The sequence below is a fragment of the Pecten maximus genome, chromosome 17, assembly GCF_902652985.1.
Source record: "Pecten maximus chromosome 17, xPecMax1.1, whole genome shotgun sequence".
Taxonomy (NCBI): Eukaryota; Metazoa; Mollusca; class Bivalvia; order Pectinida; family Pectinidae; genus Pecten; species Pecten maximus.
In genome coordinates, this window is record NC_047031.1 from 10,296,357 (window position 1) to 10,311,017 (window position 14,661).

The 14,661-nt window shown below is 41.8% G+C and overlaps 1 protein-coding gene across 2 annotated transcripts; it reads left to right on the forward strand.

Annotated features, from left to right (window-relative positions):
* The first annotated feature begins 2,388 nt into the window (after positions 1-2,388).
* LOC117316023 (sarcoplasmic calcium-binding proteins I, III, and IV-like) lies at positions 2,389-9,576 on the forward strand. Of its 2 annotated transcripts, none has more exons than XM_033870513.1 (5): positions 2,389-2,672; positions 3,173-3,238; positions 3,925-3,977; positions 8,278-8,389; positions 9,266-9,576. In XM_033870513.1, the coding sequence occupies exons 1-5, from the start codon at positions 2,606-2,608 to the stop codon at positions 9,559-9,561; spliced, it is 594 nt and encodes a 197-aa protein (XP_033726404.1). In that variant the 5' UTR covers positions 2,389-2,605; the 3' UTR covers positions 9,562-9,576. The 2 variants fall into 2 exon arrangements, with proteins under 2 accessions (XP_033726404.1, XP_033726405.1); XM_033870514.1 differs by having other exon boundaries at positions 2,392-2,579.
* Positions 9,577-14,661: the final 5,085 nt, after the last annotated feature.

The following is a 14,661-nucleotide window of genomic DNA, read 5'->3' on the forward strand; positions in this document are numbered from 1 at the left end:
GGAGGAGGTGGTCAGTCTAAAAATAATATTTTAACATTTAGAAAATATTCTCTTTTTATAAAGAATAAATCTTACGTATTACAACTTTTCCTTCACATTGTTTTTGTTCACATTACGACATTTGATTATAGCGTCTAATCTGTCATGATTCATACCGTTAACGAAAGGTATATTGACAGTTGTTATCCTTTAACATATCAATGGTAGCAAGCCATCATTTTATTCTTATTGTGTTTCATAACTTAGATAATGGGTAGTTCCTTACAACAACATGGGATGGTAATGGGCATGTTTTACCTGTTTTGTCACACAAACGAACATTCATCTGTCATACATGTAAATTTGTTACACTGGTTTCTCAAAAATCTTAGAAATATGATATACCCAGCTGACTGACTTCCCTAAACTTGTTAGTCTGATTCACACCATTTCTTTATATAGTATTATCTTATCCCTTTTATTAATTATTACAAGAGATGTTTAATTAAGCCCGGCCCTGCATCGTTAGGGTCTTCTAATGCCTCTATCACTTCGATAGCTGGATATTTTTCATCTTAATATTCGTGGTATTAGAAACAAAATTGATGATTTGCACGCATTAGTTATCATGACTTTTGTGTTTTACAGGGAAGCGCACCTGAATGCAACTGTTACAAATATAGGGGGCCGCGGTGGCCGAGTGGTTAAGGTGTCCCGACACTTTATCACTAACCCTCCACCTCTGGGTTGCGAGCTCGAAACCTACGTTGGGCAGTTGCCAGGTACTGACCGTAGGCCGGTGGTTTTTCTCCGGGTACTCCGGCTTTCCTCCACCTTCAAAACCTGGCACGTCCTTAAATGACCCTGGCTGTTAATAGGACGTTAAACAAAAACAAACCAAACCAAAGTTACAAATATTGATCTATATTTAACTGATCACAGTCAAATCTATTGATCTGACAGGAATGCTTTTGAGAGGTTGTAATGTTACACATATCTGATTCAAATAGGGCCCAACGACGCACAGACTTTGAACATCTTTATAACCTAGCAGCAATTTGGATGCAAATTCACACATCAACTCTAAATATATTACTGTGCAATATATATCGCCGACCAAACGCACCTACCAGCTTTTGGGCTAACCTTGAATGGACCATTTAACAATCCCTCGAAATCCGTGAAAATATTATGATTGTAGGTGATCTCAACTGTGACCTCAGTGCTGTAGCATTACCTAACCTCTTGTAACCATATGTGAATCATTCGACTTGTTAAATCTACTTAAAGATTCAACTAGAGTCACTCGAGTAACATCTACCCTTATTGATCCTATCTTGGTTAGTTCAGCTTTTTCGTCATGTGAAAGTGGAGTTATCATTGTCGATAAACATCTAAGTGACCATAGAGCTATTTAAACATCAATCCCTGTACAGTTTAGAAGCCAATCTATATAACTTAGCGTACCATTTGGTCATATAAAATGTAGATTATGTATATAATTCACAGTTCAGACAATATAGATGGAGCTGCATTAACACTAGTTTTAATGAACCTTATAGGACAATGTTTACCTCATAGACAAATTACTATTCTTCCAAGAAACAAACTTTGGTTCGACTCAGCATTAGAAAGTCAAATTCGTCTCCGAAATCTTAGACAAAATTAAGACAGTTTTATAATTTGTACAAAACGGCACGCAACAAGGTGTGAAATATGAAAAAAAAATTATTTCAAGAGTGCAAAATACCTGATACATCTATCGACAATCAGAAACTTTACTGGAAATTGTTTTAACAGCTCATTTCATACAAGTCATCATCATCAGAAACTCCTCCATTACAATCAACAAATACTGATGGTAGTTCCTCGATCTCGTACTCGGACGCTGATAGGGGAATGCTCTAAACAAAACCAGCTCTCTCTCTAATAGATATTCATATCGATCAGAATGAGGTTGAAGATGTTCTAAAAATTCTTGATATGAATAAAGGTGTAGGTCCAGACAGTTAGTGATAGGATGCTAAAATAGAGTTTCCTCAGTACGTAAACCTTTGTGTCTTGGGGTAGGACGCCGACGCCGGGGGTACAGTATTATTCGTTATTCGTTATTCGTAACCGGTGAGCTAAAAACCGTTTCTAGGAGTCTTGATAACAACAATTACATTGTATTTTTGTTTGGTAACATTGGTTAATACTTAATAATTTTGTTTGCCTTTTGTCTTCTGTATCGGCAGGATTGAATGCATGAACTTAACGCATTGTCAACATGCAATTTATCTTGATTGAGTGAGAGAAAGAGACAGCGAGACAGAGACAGAGAGAGAGAGTGCGTGTGTTTGTGCAATTTCCCCGCCATTGCATGTTCCTATCCTGTTTACTTTGTTTATGCTCTTGGCTGCAGTACGGTAGGTCGTCCGTCAATCAATCGAGATAGCACTTAGAAGGTCATGGACACTGGTCGGGCAGTAATAAATAAACTCGGCCGCGACACTGACCACAACTTGACCAGCGCTCGACTAGCACAGTGGGAAATTTTATTGACAGTGTATATTCAGTGAATTAAATCGACAATATGCGAATTGAAACTCCAACAGTACGTAAGTATTGAGTAGACGTTGTGTAGATGAAGCGTACATGCCAACATGGTGTACATGCCTGTTTGTCCTGTAAGCAGCGCACCACCGGAGCAGGTACAGGTATATTCGGACACGTGTAAACTATAAGAAAAACATTTGTAATAATCTGAATACACGAACATCCAGACCAGTGACGTGCACGTGCTAACTGTCTTTTGACATTGATTAATTAATTAGTTAATTAAATTAATTAGTTAATTTGATATTTGTTTACATTTGTTATAGTGTAATTGATGTATTTGTTTACGTTTGTTAATGTGTTGGTTCCGTTTTATTTCGGTGATTGTTATTTGAAAACTGCATTCTGTGTTCAATAATCTAATTTTTGCAATGTTGATATCAAGTATTCCGTAACTGTTGTTCGCTACAAACACATACAAAAATTATATAAGTATATGTGTATGTATGCGTCACCAGTGGTCGTGAAACCTGACATCAGGGCCGGCAGATTTAAATTATGCATGGCGCTGCATATTATGGTAATTAGTGTGGACGGCGAGCGATATCAGAACTTAAACTTTAAACATTCTGATAAGTTTAAATGTATTTAACAGAGAGGAGATCCGCTGTGTTATCGCCATTCCAAAGGGAGAAACTCGAGTACTACTTCAAGTTTTTTGGTACGTATTTATCAGAAATGTGTCAGTTGTACCTTTGTTCACAGGATTCATTATTATAAAAATTGTAAGCTATAAGTCTGATATCTAGATGTATCTGATAACATGTTGTACACTACGGAGAGATAAGTTTGTATTGAGATAATTCTTATATACCAGTTTTGAAGGGAAAAGAGTACATTGTGTACATTGGTAGATTTTGAACTTTTGACCCCTTTATTTGAAAACACTTTCGTGAACTGGATTCCAGGTACCCTATAACCAGTCAATGAACCAGTAGCTATGGATGTAGTAGTTAAAACGTCGGACATAAATAACACTGTAATAACGTGTCGCCTAGCATAAGAGGGATGGTATAAATGTCATTATACGGCATTTCTCTCGATAGGCTACATTATGGAAACAGAACGTAGGTCTGTGTATTGGCGAGTTTGACCACAGATGTCCGACACATGTCGCTGTGTATTATATACTCGCGTTACTGTCCAGAGAGAAGCCTTGACATAGTTTACGGTACACCGCTTCTCGGACAAATAACAAGCAAAAACAAAATGACACCAGCTCCACAATAACCCAACAGGATAATAAATTGTAAGACTGTGTTGAAGGAGAGTAGTTTAGATTGTAGCATTGTTGCATGCCTCTGTGCTGTTTGATATGTGTATTAATGCATTCTTCATTAACTACAGATGTTGATGGCGATGGATATCTGATGAAAAAAGACCTCCCTCTGTTGTTCAAGGTAAGGATAAAACTCTGTCTGCTGATAGTGTCCCTCTAGGACTCGTCAGTGATGTTAGGGACGATAACTCTGTCTATACTGACCGTGTCCCTCTAGGACTTTTCAGTGAAGATACTTGAACCGGAAAGTTTTCTTGTGAATCCATTCCTATGCTGATGTGGTTGTTTCAGTGCACTATAAATTCGGGATCAGTTCCGCGCTAGAACACGGACTGCTACAGCATAAACACATACACTACACATATCTATTTCTCACAACAGGGGAGGTCGTCCTTAATGACCATAGCTGTTGATTGGACATTAAACAGTGTAAAGCTACCGTACAGGGAGCAGTAATTTAATACCATTTCAATGATTTTAGTATTTCACAGGTCTTCGGACAGAACAAAAGCCCATTTCAACTAGAATTATTGATTATATATGTGGTACTAATGTGAGCATTCCTTTGGGCAGTTTTGAATACCAAATATGACCATTCGGCTGATTTCTCTTTGTTGACCCTGGCCGTTTGGTTGTTAGTAGATTTTACACTGTACGGTTAAACAAACATAAATGTTGGGGGATGTGGCAATCTACTTTAATTCGTACGGTTGTTATTGCTTAAACTAACACAAGAAAGTCATTTAATGAAGTCCTGATTTATTCATGGTAGTTCTACATAGGCTACCTGTGTACATTATGTAATCGGATTAAGTTTAGTTTATTATCGATGAGCTCGACTTGTCGCCAGCCACCAACAAGATTGACCGAATGACCTTGTCAGAAAATCAATAGACTTACTCGGTACGTCAACCACGGGAGAGGTCAGAGGTCAGCGATACCCGGCGGTGTACAAACAGACAACAATCTGATCCGAGTCTTGGTTTCTATAAAATTCCATATAACGAGAATGAAGGCTATTTAATTCACTGTGAAAGGAAACTCGCTACCTGGATTTCTCACCCGGGTCCGTGTTATCTACAGTATCTTATTGACAGTATCGGCATGTGTGATTTGACAATACTAGTTCGAATATGCAGCTGCCGTGATCCGAAATGGAATATATTAATATTATCCAACTATTTAAAACCACTTTTCTTGTGTAGTAAAATTCTTTGAAATGATTCTTCTTCTGTAGCAATGAAATGAGTTGGTCCATATTTAATATAAACTTTATTTTATTCATTTAATTCATAAATATACAATACACAATCACACAGTCATAATTTGAATGGTATTCGGAAACAAGTATAAAACTTATATTAATCCGTCTCCTTTTGGTCCATATTTGGTATGAAGCATCTGAAGTCAAATGTTAAATGTCAACTTGAACCTCTGCGATATGGGAAGATGGCTTCTTGATGTTAAAAAGTAGACATCACAGCACTGTTTGATGTTCTATTAATCCGTTTTCCGAACAGTGTTAGTAGTTTATGCTAACTCACACTTTACCAGTCGTTTTACAATGTATTTTCCGGAACCCCGAAACCAATTTCAGTGAAATTCTGTAGACACGTGCCATGGTCAGAGGTCAATCGGAATTGTCAATCCTATAGTCCGCATTACTCTGGTGCTAACATTTCTATCATTTCCTAGTTTACTTTAGAGATAATAGAATCAAATACTCAGATTGAAATCTATGATAAATATCAGATAACGCTGTTTTGTTGTTTTCTGACACGTTGTTGGTGTTTTAAAAATAAAAGCAACATGTATCTGTATTTTTATAATGCTATCACAACTCAGTGACTTAGGGCCCACGGACCTCTCGTTTATATACTGGTATCACAACTCAGTGACTTAGGGCCCACGGACCTCTCGTTTATATACTGGTATCACAACTCAGTGACTTAGGGCCCACGGACCTCTCGTTTATATACTGGTATCACAGCTCAGTGACTTAGGGCCCACGGACCTCTCGTTTATATACTGGTATCACTGCTCAGTGACTTAGGGCCCACGGACCTCTCGTTTATATACTGGTATCACAACTCAGTGACTTAGGGCCCACGGACCTCTCGTTTATATACTGGTATCACAGCTCAGTGACTTAGGGCCCACGGACCTCTCGTTTATATACTGGTATCACAGCTCAGTGACTTAGGGCCCACGGACCTCTCGTTTATATACTGGTATCACTGCTCAGTGACTTAGGGCCCACGGACCTCTCGTTTATATACTGGTATCACAGCTCAGTGACTTAGGGCCCACGGACCTCTCGTTTATATACTGGTATCACAGCTCAGTGACTTAGGGCCCACGGACCTCTCGTTTATATACTGGTATCACAACTCAGTGACTTAGGGCCCACGGACCTCTCGTTTATATACTGGTATCACAGCTCAGTGACTTAGGGCCCACGGACCTCTCGTTTATATACTGGTATCACAGCTCAGTGACTTAGGGCCCACGGACCTCTCGTTTATATACTGGTATCACAGCTCAGTGACTTAGGGCCCACGGACCTCTCGTTTATATACTGGTATCACAACTCAGTGACTTAGGGCCCACGGACCTCTCGTTTATATACTGGTATCACAGCTCAGTGACTTAGGGCCCACGGACCTCTCGTTTATATACTGGTATCACAGCTCAGTGACTTAGGGCCCACGGACCTCTCGTTTATATACTGGTATCACAACTCAGTGACTTAGGGCCCACGGACCTCTCGTTTATATACTGGTATCACAGCTCAGTGACTTCAGGCCCACGGACCTCTCGTTTATATACTGGTATCACAGCTCAGTGACTTAGGGCCCACGGACCTCTCGTTTATATACTGGTATCACAACTCAGTGACTTAGGGCCCACGGACCTCTCGTTTATATACTGGTATCACAGCTCAGTGACTTAGGGCCCACGGACCTCTCGTTTATATACTGGTATCACAACTCAGTGACTTAGGGCCCACGGACCTCTCGTTTATATACTGGTATCACAGCTCAGTGACTTAGGGCCCACGGACCTCTCGTTTATATACTGGTATCACAACTCAGTGACTTAGGGCACAACTCAGGGGCTTAGGGCCCACGGACCTCTCGTTTATATACTGGTATCACAGCTCAGTGACTTAGGGCCCACGGACCTCTCGTTTATATACTGGTATCACAGCTCAGTGACTTAGGGCCCACGGACCTCTCGTTTATATACTGGTATCACAGCTCAGTGACTTAGGGCCCACGGACCTCTCGTTTATATACTGGTATCACAACTCAGTGACTTAGGGCCCACGGACCTCTCGTTTATATACTGGTATCACAGCTCAGTGACTTAGGGCCCACGGACCTCTCGTTTATATACTGGTATCACAACTCAGTGACTTAGGGCCCACGGACCTCTCGTTTATATACTGGTATCACAGCTCAGTGACTTCAGGCCCACGGACCTCTCGTTTATATACTGGTATCACAGCTCAGTGACTTAGGGCCCATGGACCTCTCGTTTATATACTGGTATCACAACTCAGTGACTTAGGGCCCACGGACCTCTCGTTTATATACTGGTATCACAGCTCAGTGACTTAGGGCCCACGGACCTCTCGTTTATATACTGGTATCACAACTCAGTGACTTAGGGCCCACGGACCTTTCGTTTATATACTGGTATCACAGCTCAGTGACTTAGGGCCCACGGACCTCTCGTTTATATACTGGTATCACAACTCAGTGACTTAGGGCACAACTCAGGGGCTTAGGGCCCACGGACCTCTCGTTTATATACTGGTATCACAGCTCAGTGACTTAGGGCCCACGGACCTCTCGTTTATATACTGGTATCACAGCTCAGTGACTTAGGGCCCACGGACCTCTCGTTTATATACTGGTATCACAACTCAGTGACTTAGGGCCAACGGACCTCTCGTTTATATACTGGTATCACAGATCAGTGACTTAGGGCCCACGGACCTCTCGTTTATATACTGGTATCACAGCTCGGTGACTTAGGGCCCACGGACCTCTCGTTTATATACTGGTATCACAGCTCAGTGACTTAGGGCCCACGGACCTCTCGTTTATATACTGGTATCACAGCTCAGTGACTTAGGGCCCACGGACCTCTCGTTTATATACTGGTATCACAGCTCAGTGACTTAGGGCCCACGGACCTCTCGTTTATATACTGGTATCACAACTCAGTGACTTAGGGCCCACGGACCTCTCGTTTATATACTGGTATCACAACTCAGTGACTTAGGGCCCACGGACCTCTCGTTTATATAATGGTATCACAACTCAGTGACTTCAGGCCCATGGACCTATTGTGTATACCTCAACGATACAACAGAATCATTATACGATGGAAATTGTTTTTATTCTTTTCAGAAAATCCTTGAGTATACGGGATGGGAAGAGAACTCGGCACCTGCCGTGGAACTGTACGAGGTACATACGACATTCTTCGAGGTGTTACACGAAAAAACAGATATCAAATCAGGTACAGAAACATATCTAGTCAGGTACAGAAACAGTGTGAACGACTTAACAGACCCGTAATTCTAAAGATTTACACAGAAATCCATACCAAGGATGCAAGGACTAGAAACGTATATATAATTAACACATGTTATCTAGTAACGTACTCACAGCGACGGTAGAAGACGAATTTATCTAAGAATATCTGAAATTCTTCTGACGATAATGTCCATGTTGTACGATTGGCTGGTGTCATACACGTGCATGTCTATGTCCAATTGCTCTCATTAACGTACCATACAATCAATCCCTCGTACAACTGATCATATTTTTCGTTCTTGCAAAGCATTCATGACAACAAATCCGTCGGGGATGTACACCATAATACATTCAAATAACATGAAAAATGTAACCAGGGGAAGTTAATCATCATTACCATATTTCACCTTCAACTATCGCTGTGATTGTGACCAGACAGCATGTTTTAGTTATTTTAGGTTTTGTTATGGGGTCTTAGTACAGCAGATGTAATAGGTTTTTAATGGACAATACTTATTAACGGTTAATGCATGAAAATACACTGTACTGCAAATTTTTGCAAAACCTACCAATGTTTCGTTCCTTCTCCCTCTCCTTAGTACCAATTTCCTGTGTACGGGCATCCACAGTTACAGTTTCTTAAAGAGATGGTGATGGTGATCATGAAGTTTCTTTACCAACATACATCTAGTTTGGTCTCCAATTTGTTTTTAAAGGTGGTGATAGTGGATCTTTTATACATTCTTTGTACTGGTTTATGGCTAAAGCGAACAGAGACGCATTGTATTAACTAATAGTGTGACCTGACGGAATTTAACCTATGTTTCTGTCTATCAAATAGCGCTATTTTTCCTTTAAGATCTGATTGGTCTCGATGCATGGATGTCGCTATGGGAACACATGATACCCGGATGTATGGGAATGCATAATTTTCCAATTTGGCTCCGCCTTCTTCCGAGGTCATTGTTCCGAGTCATGGATACCAAAGATGACGGTAAGCTGGACGCCCAGGAGATCCGTGAATTCTACGAGTCGTTTGTAAAGATTCCTACGGATGAAGCTGGAGCATTAGCAAACCAAGCTTTCAACGAGATGACGGACGTAAGTGTCGCTTATTTGTTGATTTCTTGTTCCAGGAAGTGTATACAATTTTAAACTCTGTTTTGCCATTGGTCTTGGTTTTTAGGTCATCTGACCCGAAGGGTCAGGATGACCTATAGTCATCATGCTTCGTCCGTCGTCGTGCGCCGTGCGCCGTCCGCCGTGCGCCGTGCGCCGTGCGCCGTCCGCCGTCCGCCGTGCGTAAACTTTTCACATTTCAATCTTCTTCTCAAGTTCCACCAGTGGGACTAAGCTGAAACTTGCCTGAAATGATCCTGTGATGGTCCTGACCAAGTGTTGTTATTTTTCGGGTCAGTCCGAAATCCAAGATGGCCGCCATAGCCGCCATTTTGAAAACACATTTTAAACTTCTTCTCAAGTTCCACCAGTGCTGTTGGGCTGAAACTTGCCAGAAATGATCCTGAGATGATCCCGACCAAGTGTTGTTATTTTTCGGGTCGGTCCGAAATCCAAGATGGCCGCCATAGCAGCCATCTTGAAAAACATATTTTAAACTTCTTCTCAAGTTCCACTGGTGCCATTGAGTTGAAACTTGCCTGAAATGATCCTGATATAATCCTGACCAAGTGTTGTTATTGTTTGGGTCGGTCCGAAATCCAAGATGGCCGCCATAGCTGCCATTTTGAAAACACATTTTAAACTTCTTCTCAAGTTCCACCAGTGCTGTTGCGCTGAAACTTGCCAGAAATAATCCTGAGATGATCCCGACCAAGTGTTGTTATTTTTTGGGTCGGTCCGAAATCCAAGATGGCCGCCATAGCCGCCATCTTGAAAAACACATTTTAAACTTCTTGTCAAGTTCCACCAGTGCCATTGAGCTGAAACTTGCCTGAAATGATCCTGAGATGATCCTGACCAAGTGTTGTTATTTTTTGGGTTTGTCCGAAATCCAAGATGGCCGCCATAGCCGCCATCTTGAAAATTACATTTTAAACTTCTTCTCAAGTTCCACCAGTGCCATTGAGCTGAAACTTGCCTGAAATGATCCTGAGATGATCCCGACCAAGTGTTGTTATTTTTTGGGTCGGTCCAAAATCCAAGATGGCCGCCATAGCCGCCATCTTGAAAAACACATTTAAAACTTCTTCTCAAGTTCCACTGGTGCCATTGAGTTGAAACTTGCCTGAAATGATCCTGAGATGGTCCTGACCAAGTGTTGTTATATTTCGGGTCGGTCCAAAATCCAAGATGGCCGCCATAGCCGCCATCTTGAAAAACACATTTTAAACTTCTTCTCAAGTTCCACTGGTGCCATTGAGCTGAAACTTGCCTGAAATGATCCTGATATAATCCTGACCAAATGTTGTTATTTTTTGGGTCGGTCCGAAATCCAAGATGGCCGCCATAGCCGCCATTTTGAAAACACATTTTAAACTTCTTCTCAAGTTCCACCAGTGCCATTGAGCTGAAACTTGCCTGAAATGATCATGATATAATCCTGACCAAGTGTTGTTATTTTTTGGGTCGGTCCGAAATCCAAGATGGCCGCCATAGCCGCCATTTTGAAAACACATTTTAAACTTCTTCTCAAGTTCCACCAGTGCTGTTGGGCTGAAACTTGCCAGAAATAATCCTGAGATGATCCCGACCAAGTGTTGTTATTTTTTGGGTCGGTCCGAAATCCAAGATGGCCGCCATAGCCGCCATCTTGAAAAACACATTTTAAACTTCTTCTCAAGTTCCAGCAGTGCCATTGAGCTGAAACTTGCCTGAAATGATCCTGATATGATCCCGACCAAGTGTTGTTATTTTTTGGGTTGGTCCGAAATCCAAGATGGCCGCCATAGCCGCCATCTTGAAAAACACATTTTAAACTTCTTCTCAAGTTCTACCAGTGCTATTGAGCTGAAACTTGCCTGAAATGATCCTGATATGATCATGACCAAGTGTTGTTATTTTTCGGGTCGGTCCGAAATCCAAGATGGCCGCCAAAGCCGCCATTTTGAAAACACATTTTAAACTTCTTCTCAAGTTCCACCAGTGCTGTTGGGCTGATACTTGCCAGAAATAATCCTGAGATGATCCCGACCAAGTGTTGTTATTTTTTAAGTCAGTCCGAAATCCAAGATGGCCGCCATAGCCGCCATCTTGAAAAACACATTTTAAACTTCTTCTCAAGTTCCACCAGTGCTATTGAGCTGAAACTTGCCTGAAATGATCCTGATATGATCCCGACCAAGTGTTGTTATTTTTCGGGTCGGTCCGAAATCCAAGATGGCAGCCATAGCCGCCATCTTGAAAAACACATTTTAAACTTCTTCTCAACTTCCACCAGTGCTGTTTGGCTGATACTTGCCAGAAATGATCCTGAGATGATTCCCACCAAGTGTTGTTATTTTTCGGGCCGATTCGAAATCCAAGATGGCCGCCATAGCCGCCATCCTGAAAACACATTTTAAACTTCTTCTCAAGTTCCACCAGTGCTGTTGGGCTGATACTTGCCAGAAATAATCCTGAGATGATCCCGACCAAGTGTTGTTATTTTTTAAGTCAGTCCGAAATCCAAGATGGCCGCCATAGCCGCCATCTTGAAAAACACATTTTAAACTTCTTCTCAAGTTCCACCAGTGCTATTGAGCTGAAACTTGCCTGAAATGATCCTGATATGATCCCGACCAAGTGTTGTTATTTTTCGGGTCGGTCCGAAATCCAAGATGGCAGCCATAGCCGCCATCTTGAAAAACACATTTTAAACTTCTTCTCAACTTCCACCAGTGCTGTTTGGCTGATACTTGCCAGAAATGATCCTGAGATGATTCCCACCAAGTGTTGTTATTTTTCGGGCCGATTCGAAATCCAAGATGGCCGCCATAGCCGCCATCCTGAAAAACACATTTTAAACTTCTTCCCAAGTTCCACCAGTGCTATAGAGCTAAAAATTGCCTGAAATGATCCTGATTTGATCCCGACCAAGTGTTGTTATTTTTCGGGTCGGTCCGAAATCCAAGATGGCCACCATAACCACTATCTTCAAAAACAGATTTTAAACTTTTTCTCAAGTTCCACCAGTGCTGTTGGGCTGAAACTTGCCTAAAATGTTCCTGAGATAATCCTGACCAAGTGCTGTTATTTTTAGATTGGTCTGAAATGCAAGATGGCCACCAATCCGCCATCTTAAAAAACACATTTTAAACTTCTTCTTCAGTTCCACTGGTGCCATTGAGCTCGAAATTGGTGAGGATGTTAAGGAAGGAGGGCAAACCAAAGTGTTGTTATTTTTTTGGCCTCGTAAAAACTTTGGCATGGCAGCAATGGCGGCCATTTTGTAACATGATTGCGCAATCATGGTTTTCCTGAACAACACCTATTTCAAACTTCTTCTCAAATTCCACACCATGGGATTCAGCTCTAACTTACCAGAAATTATCCTTAGATGGTCCAGACCAAGTGTTATCATTTATTGGGTCGGTCAGATATCCAAGATGGCCACCATATACTTGCTACAGAGAATGCATACTACAATAATATAAGGGTTTTAATTTAGAGTCAGATGACCGTTAAGGCCCCTGGGCCTCTTGTTAGGTCATCTGACCCGAAGGGTCAGGATGACCTATAGCCATCATGCTTCGTCCGTCGTCGTCCGCCGTGCGCCGTGCGCCGTGCGCCGTCCGCCGTCCGCCGTCCGTAAACTTTTCACATTTCAATCTTCTTCTCAAGTTCCACCAGTGGGATTAAGCTGAAACTTGCCTGAAATGATCCTGAGATGGTCCTGACCAAGTGTTGTTATTTTTCGGGTCAGTCCGAAATCCAAGATGGCCGCCATAGCCGCCATTTTGAAAACACATTTTAAACTTCTTCTCAAGTTCCACCAGTGCTGTTGGGCTGAAATTTGCCAGAAATGATCCTGAGATGATCCCGACCAAGTGTTGTTATTTTTCGGGTCAGTCCAAAATCCAAGATGGCCGCCATAGCCGCCATCTTGAAAAACACATTTTAAACTTCTTCTCAAGTTCCACCAGTGCTATTGAGCTGAAACTTGCCTGAAATGATCCTGACATGATCCCGACCAAGTGTTGTTATTTTTCGGGTCGGTCCGAAATCCAAGATGGCCGCCATAGCCGCCATCTTGAAAAACACATTTTAAACTTCTTTTAAAGTTCCACTGGTGCTATTGAGATGAAACTTGCCTGAAATGATCCTGATATGATCCCGACCAAGTGTTGTTATTTTTCGGGTCGGTCCAAAATCCAAGATGGCCACCATAGCCGCCATCTTGAACAACACATTTTAAACTTCTTCTCCAGTTCCACCAGTGCTTTTGAGCTGAAACTTGCCTGAAATGATCCTGAGATGATCCCGACCAAGTGTTGTTATTTTTTGGGTCGGTCCAAAATCCAAGATGGCCGCCATAGCCGCCATCTTGAAAAACACATTTTAAACTTCTTTTCAGGTTCCACCAGTGCTATTGAGCTGAAACTGGCCTGAAATGATCCTGATATGATCCCGACCAAGTGTTGTTACTTTTTGGGTCCGTCCGAAATCCAAGATGGCCGCCATAGCCGCCATCTTGAAAAACTTATTTTAAACTTCTTCTCAAGTTCCACCAGTGCTGTTGGGCTGAAATTTGCCAGAAATGATCCTGAGATGATCCCGACCAAGTGTTGTTATTTTTCGGGTCAGTCCAAAATCCAAGATGGCCGCCATAGCCGCCATCTTGAAAAACACATTTTAAACTTCTTCTCAAGTTCCACCAGTGCTATTGAGCTGAAACTTGCCTGAAATGATCCTGACATGATCCCGACCAAGTGTTGTTATTTTTCGGGTCGGTCCGAAATCCAAGATGGCCGCCATAGCCGCCATCTTGAAAAACACATTTTAAACTTCTTTTAAAGTTCCACTGGTGCTATTGAGATGAAACTTGCCTGAAATGATCCTGATATGATCCCGACCAAGTGTTGTTATTTTTCGGGTCGGTCCAAAATCCAAGATGGCCACCATAGCCGCCATCTTGAACAACACATTTTAAACTTCTTCTCCAGTTCCACCAGTGCTTTTGAGCTGAAACTTGCCTGAAATGATCCTGAGATGATCCCGACCAAGTGTTGTTATTTTTTGGGTCGGTCCAAAATCCAAGATGGCCGCCATAGCCGCCATCTTGAAAAACACATTTTAAACTTCTTTTCAGGTTCCACA